The 7572-nt window shown below is 35.6% G+C and overlaps 1 protein-coding gene across 1 annotated transcript; it reads left to right on the forward strand.

Annotated features, from left to right (window-relative positions):
- Nucleotides 1-1304: 1304 nt before the first annotated feature.
- LOC102605466 (intracellular protein transport protein USO1) lies at nucleotides 1305-3671 on the forward strand. Its single transcript, XM_006359566.2, has one exon. The coding sequence runs from the start codon at nucleotides 1464-1466 to the stop codon at nucleotides 3432-3434; it is 1971 nt and encodes a 656-aa protein (XP_006359628.1). The 5' UTR covers nucleotides 1305-1463; the 3' UTR covers nucleotides 3435-3671.
- The last annotated feature ends 3901 nt before the right edge of the window (nucleotides 3672-7572 follow it).

A 7572-nucleotide genomic window follows, 5' to 3' on the forward strand; every position in this document is an offset into this window, starting at 1 on the left:
GGCTTTTTTGGGGTGTAATTATTACAGTTTTAAACAATTCAGGTGGGTGATATGACTCCCGTAAAGTTGAAGTGTGTAGTTGAAAATTCGGATATAGATTAGGGGGGATTTTGACCATTTTCTCATGATATTATAAACAGAGTATACATTAATTATATTTATTATACAAGAATTATACAGAAATATGAGTGTGAAAGATTATAATGGCTATGACGGGTATAGATAAAAATGTATATAATGTATATATATATATATTGCATAAAAGTGTATCTACATTGTATTTGATGCATATACATTATTTATAACACATTCAGTGCTCATATATACTATGTATATAAATTGTATAATGCATACATACAGTGCATATACAACTTATAACGTGTATATAGTTATAAAGTGATTGAAATATAATATCCACATACCAAGTATAATTTTTCTGTCACAAACAATTCTCATTTTCTTTCTTTTGTATCCGTTTTTTTAACCCCTCCCTCCACGAGTGCCCACTTTTGTTCTTAGAGGGACGTTTATTATCCGAGCATTTGTCATATCTTATTTTTTAAAAGTTGTAGATAGAGTTTGGGGGTGCTAGGCTGGAGGTGGGTAAGTCTACTTTTTGTTAATTTAATTTCTAGTGTGTGTGGATAAAGAGTTTTTTTTGTTTCGAATCACAAAATTAATTTATAGATGGCCAAAGATAAAAAATTGTTAATTCTTTAAAATAATATGAACCTCACATGCTTGTTGAGTTGATAATATTTTCAATTCTTTAATTTTGCTTGAAAATCAAATGGAACTCAAAGCAAGCAAAACACAAAAGAAATCAGCTACATATAAAATATTTTGGCCTAGAAGCCAATTGAGTACTTGTACCATAAATCATTATTATTTTTAATATTAAATAACTACGTAATGTTGTAGTAGTCAAATTTAAAACCCAATCATCATTAGTAAGGTTAATCTAATAAAATTTATTTCTAATTAAAATTTTCTTAAAAGGTATGCTACATTAACATAAATAAAGTAATATAAAATAAGAAAATATTTTTATATATACATCGAACACAAAAAAATATATAAAGACTCCACTTATTTCCTAAAAAATATTTTCGGAAAAAACATTTTCTATCATGCCAAACACGCAGACGTAAGCTCATTTTCCATATTTTGAAATGGAAGATCTGCTTATTTAAATTTATACTAATATAATATATTGTAGTAATTTTAATATGGATATAAAAAAATTTAAAATACGTGGCTGCCTCGAAATTGACAAAATAGTCTGCGTCGAAATTTTCAAAAAAATTAAAGGCGCCGTGCAAGTAGGGCGCTTTGTGCAATTTTTGAAATAAACCCTAGAGTGCTCTTCGCCGCTCAATCTTCTTATCTCATCTTCAATCTTTTCTCCATTTACCGAAAAGCAAAACGCACCACAAAAATCCTTTAGCCAAACGCCATACACAATGGCCAAAAAGAAGATGACCCCGCAAGATAATCAACCCCAAAACCCCACTGAAGTGGTTAAGGAAAATCAGGTGAAAGAAAACAATCATTCCATTGCCATGGAAGAAGCTTCTGAGAAACTTGAGAATCTCAAGAACCTCAACAATATGCTTCTCAAGGAGACTATTGAGAAACGGCAACAGGTGGATTCACTAGTGCAGGCAAAAGGGTGTCTGGAATCGGAACTCAAAAGGTCTAACTCGGAGAAAAGCGAGTTGCAGACCGAGTTGACTCAGTTGAGTGAACAGGTTATTCAGCTGGAGATTGAGAAGAAATTGGTGTCTGTGTTTGTTGCTGTGCAGGTTGGTTACCATGCTGAGGTGATTGAGAATGAGAGGAATGGGTTTCGTGAACAGAATGACGCTGTTGAGAAGAAGCTGAAGAGTGTAGAGATAGAAATGCGTGATGTTTTGAGAGAGCAGAGTGAGATTGAGAAGCTGTTGACTGGAAAGGAGAGTGAGATCGAAAGCCTTAGGAAGAAATTGAATGCTGTTGCTGATGAGGTTGCCCACGAGAGGAATGTTTCGGAGGGGATTCGCAAGGAGAAGGATGAAATGAAAATGAAACTTGACGCCCAAATAGAGGAAGCAGATGGATTGAGAGTGAGATTGGTTGAAACTGAGAAGCGAGAGAAGGAGATTGAAGGAGAAGTTGGGAAAATAAGGGTTGAATACAATGCTCTCACGGAGAAAATCAAGGACAGAGAAAGCAAGATCCAATCCATGGTGAGAGAGAAGGAATTGGTTGCAAATAGCCTGTTGAGTTCGAATAAAGTGATTGAAGAACTAAGGGGCCAGATTGATGGGATTGTTAGGGAAAAAGAAGGGATTGAAGTGGAGAGAAATGCAGAAGTGACAAAGAATGGTGAGTTGCAAAACACAGTCGCTGGTCTTAACGATATGGTGCTGAGTTTGCAAAAGGAGGAGGCTAAATTGCGTGAAAATTTGGCTGGGTTAGAGAAGAAGTGTTTGGAAGGCTTAAGAAAGGAAGAGGAGATGGAGAAGAGGATAAATGAACTTGTGAAGGGAAACAATGAGAAAGAGATCAGAGTTGAAAACTTGATTGAAGAAAAGGCCTTTGTTGAGAAGGAACTAGACAAGGCATTGAAGCAATTAGATGTAGAGAAGAAGAAGATTGAGCAAACGGTTACAGAGAAGAATGAGATGGAAGAGGCTAAAGTTGGAAGGGAGACTGAAATTGTTGAACTGCAGAAACAATTAGCTGAATTCAAGAATTCTATTTCTGAATTAGAGGTGTCTTGCAATGGTCAAAAAGAGAAGGTGAAGAATTTGGAATCTGAAGTTGGTAAGTATAAGGCTGCCTTCGAGCGAGTTACCCTTGAGAAGGATGAGATGCAAAAGCATTTTGTTGACGAGGAACAGAATGGTATAAACATGAAGAAACAGATTGAAGAAATGGAGAATCACATTCAAAAAATTGTGAAGGAGGTTGAGCAAACCAAGGCTGATTACCTCAATGTTGTTAGAGAAAAGAAAGAGTTGGAAACTCAATGTCAAGTGTTGAACAAGGAAATTGCTTTTGCGCAAACCTCACTTGGCGAAGCACAGAAGAAAATTAGTGATATGCAGTGCAAGGTTGAGTTGGCAAATAGCAATTCTGAGGAAATCTTGAATGCTTTGAGGACTGCTGCAGATTCAATCCGCTCGGATGGTGAAGGAGAAAGTGGCAGTGTGGTTGATGAAAAACAAATGAATGGGGAAGATGTCAAGCCTTATGAAGCAGAGTTGGAGGCCATCACAAATGCAATCAAGAGTAAAGAGAACAAAGTTGAGGAGATGCAGAGGCAGGTTGAGTTTTTGCAGTTTTCAGTAGCTCAAGCACAAAAAAAGAAGAATTTCTGGACCATGTTATCTTCAGCAACAACACTTTTTGCTGCAATTTCTCTTGCCTATGTTGCTCGTGGCCATTGAGTAAGGGAGTCCTTAGTATTATCCAAACTGGTAATGACAAGTCCGAAGAAATGACTTGAGTTTTGTTCCCATAGTTTACCTTTAAGAAGGCACATGATGCTGCTGGTATCATGGCCTAGGCTTGACAATCTGACTGTTGTTAGCTTGTTTCAACATCATATGTAATCATCTATGACCCCTTTTTTTCATCATTCCGTATGAAATAATATCAAGTCCCTTTAGTTTCCAGAAAAGATACTAGAAATTCTCTATGTTTTCAATAACAGCAACAAACAACAAGTATGCCTCAGTTGAAAGATTGTTATCCACGTCAACAGGACTTTTCTGCTGCAGTTCTCAAAGAGATGAATGAATTTAAATTTTTCTAATTCAAATGATATTGAAATATCGATCTGTTTTCACTTTATGGTTCCATTCAGTTAGCATTGCTATTTTTCCTACTTATGATTCCATATGCTCAAGTTCTGTGGTTTTCTAGTTTTCTCCATATGAAGGTTTAAAGATCTTTGCTTTCCCAACTCCCAAACCACTAGTTAACAATGTGCTCGAATGAAATTCAGATTTTTATTTCACAGCTGGATATATATAGTTAATCCAACTAATAAAAGGAGAAGACTTTTTATCAACCATCCTTCATCTGGAGTAGCTAATGTACTATATCATTGTTAAACCCACCAGAAGAGCAAGTTTCAGTAATTCACAACCAACCAGTAATTGGGAATTTTGTCAGGATATGAGATCCCATTTCATATGCCTCGTGATTTTTCTCTGGTTCATATTCTGATATTTGTTGTGATCAGGTTTGCATTTCTAGAGAGCTATTTTAAAGTCATTCTGCACTTACTGCTTGGAAATATAAGACTTTAAGGTTTGTTATCTTTAGAATAAATTTACGTTAGTCTGAGCCGTCAGTTTACAAGGCCTTGCATCTCACTTCTATAATGCTGGCTAGAATATGATTTCACATAAAGATTAACTAAACAATTTCAGCGCGGTTCTTAATATTCTTAATGCTTCAATTCCTAGCTTCTCTTATGCTTTTAAAATAAGAATCAACAGGTTCCTGCCTCTTACAACAAGTTTTGAGTTATATATAAATTTGCTACTGTCTCTTGGCACTTCCAAACGGACATTCACCTATGAAATTTTGTCTAGCTTCTATTTTTCTTTAATGATGATTGTGTACTCCTCATTTGCCGGAGGTGCTTTTCCCTATATGCAGTCATGAAAGTCATATGATACTTCATGTGCAACCAAAATGGTCTTAAATTACAAGTACTGATATAAAAGGCAAAGTCATATGATGCTTCATGTGCTACTGTCTTTCATACAGATATTAATCAAATGCCTTTACCAGCTATTATTAGGATGTTTCTGAGTACAATAATCAGGTACTGTTTATGAAACCAAATGCTTCTCAATCATCAAATAAATAATGCTAAGGTCCACCCATGCTCAGCAGGGACACAACACAAGTAGTCACTGGTTAGTTTTTTCTTCTTTAACCAGAAACATTGCAGGACCTATGACCTTTGAACAACAACTAGTATGTCTTTGTTGTGAAAATCAGTGGGGCCTTTTGCTGCTAACTCAATGTATAAATCATATGTATGGCAATGAGTTGGAAGGCAAAACCATGTGATACTTCAGGTGCTATTGTCTTTAGCTGGTGCCCACAGACCTATCCAGTGCACATCAGTTGGATTCTACATCTTGTCATTCGCCAATATATAAACACATACAGAGAAGGATTTACCATAACAACTCTCAGCATAACTTGGAACCATATACAGCTTCTCTCTGCTTTCAAGGTCCATACTAATTCTTCCCTTCTTTTCTATCTAGATTGAACGTAACAACCATGGCTATCCGTATGCCTCGTATAATCAAGAAGTCTTCTACAGGTGGAGATGTTCCCAAGGGCCATTTTGTTGTGTATATTGGGGAGAAGCAGAAGAAGAGATTCGTAATCCCTATATCATTTTTGAGCCAACCTTTATTTCAAGACTTGCTTAGTCAAGCTGAGGAAGAATTTGGCTTTGATCATCCAATGGGCGGTGTCACAATTCCCTGCAGTGAGGATTTTTTTGTTGATCTCACATCTTGCTTGAGGAAATGACAAGGAAATTAGTCCCTTTTTTTTCATACACAATTTTGTAAAGCTGTAAAGCAGGATCACAGTGTACAGTTCAATAGTTAGAAGAAACACTAGTTAGGCTAATGAGTTCAGCACCATAAAGAATGGATGTCTCTACTGTCTCTTGACTAGGGACACATTTTTCTACTTCAGAAGAAATTGAAGTAATATACCTCTTTACTTAAATGGTTTTATTCTATTCTATATACTGTTGTAGCCAATTCGTTGCAATACAGAAGTTTTGGTCAACTCTCATAGTTTGCTAATAAAATGAGCTGGAATCTGGTCTCCTAAAGTGGGCATAACACATTCAATTGGTGACATTATGGTCAATAGTCTCTTACCATATTAGCAATATGATAATTAATCCTTGCGGTTTCAAATTGAACTTAACATGTACTAGAGCTGCTGGATTGTGGAAACACTCAGTGCAATAGAAAATGGATGCTTCCCTTTATATTAACTCAAATTTCTGTCAATAATAAGGTTATGACTGACTCATAATTCAACGGATATTCGTAGAACATAAGACACATACATGTTAGCCATTAAACATTTATATCAGTTGGTACTACCATTGTTCAAAACATCTCTGAGCAAAAGGTCAAGACCTGAAAATTACCCAATGTTATCAATTTTGATTTCTGTCTAGTAATTTGAAGCAGTGGGGCCTGCTGTTCTTCAGGCACAATGGCCTAAAATCATAAATACTTGGCAATGAGTTGGAAAACAAAACCATGTGATACTTCATCTGCTATTGTCAATCAACAGTGCAAAAAATGCCTCTTCACCATTGAAATTTTAAGTGTGATTGGCATAAATGGACACAGGGTTTGCATCTGGGGTATGCTATAGTCATAGTGAATATGGATTTGATTCTGAGAGTTCCTTTGTTCCATGTATGAGAAAAAGGTAGGACCTAATAATCTTGAACTTATATGAGCTTAAGTAATTAATCTTGTCAATTAGTTGGAAGACAGAACCATGTGGTAATTGATATGTCATTGTCTTAACAGATGCCTTACTCAAATGGCTCTTCTCATGAGATTTTATGACTTGCCAAAGGCTTATATAAACATGTTTTGAGAAGTAGTCAGCACCACAACTCTCTGCAATACTAGATAACTACTCAAAGCTTTTTCAGTAATTCTTCTCTTCATCATTTGCTTAAAAGATCATGGCTATCCGTATGCCTCGTATAATCAAGAAGTCTTCTACAACTAGAGATGTTCCAAAAGGCCACTTTGCTGTTTATGTAGGGGAAAAGCAGAAAAAGAGATTTGTAATCCCCATTTCATTCTTGAGCCAACCTTTATTTCAAGACTTGCTTAGTCAAGCTGAGGAAGAATTTGGCTTCAATCATCCAATGGGCGGTGTCACAATTCCCTGTAGCGAGGATGTGTTCATTGATCTTACTTCTCGCTTGAATAGGATCTGAGGTTTTTCAAGATTTACAGTTTGTACATTAGAGAATTAGGAAATACACATTATTTGTACCATGTTACTGAAAATTAGATAGAGGGAGCAACTGTGAACTGCAACAGTATATCCCAATTTTGAATGTAATTTTCAGTAGCTTAGCTGATGTCTAAAAGATATACAACACAATTTTTAACAAATGAAATTTGGTCAGATTCATTCTTTAGCCAATTTAGTTTTCAGTATTCTTGTTGAAAATTTTTGTCAACATAACAATTTTGTGTCCTACGTGTATTATGTCATGTATATTTACTTGTTCAATTTTATACAAGTTTAAGGGTGTGTTTGGGTTAAATGTTTTCCAAATCAACTCATTTTCCTCAAATTTAAGGAAAATGACTTCCCATCAAAACTTAAGGAAAACATTTTCCAAAACTCTCTTCCAACTTCCAATTAAAAAAAATTGTTGAAAAAATCAATTTATTTGGTCCCTACCCTCAAACCAGCCCCCCCAACCACCCCTCAAAAAAAATAAAAATTTAAAGTTTGTTTTTAAATTCAATATTTTTACCCCACCCTCAC

This window comes from Solanum tuberosum, unplaced genomic scaffold (genome assembly GCF_000226075.1).
Source record: "Solanum tuberosum cultivar DM 1-3 516 R44 unplaced genomic scaffold, SolTub_3.0 scf00290, whole genome shotgun sequence".
NCBI classification, from domain to species: domain Eukaryota; kingdom Viridiplantae; phylum Streptophyta; class Magnoliopsida; order Solanales; family Solanaceae; genus Solanum; species Solanum tuberosum.

What these genes read in the sequence shown, in the direction of transcription:
- LOC102605466 (XM_006359566.2), top strand. Translation starts at nt 1,464, where the DNA reads ATGGCCAAAAAGAAGATGACCCCGCAAGATAATCAACCCCAAAACCCC.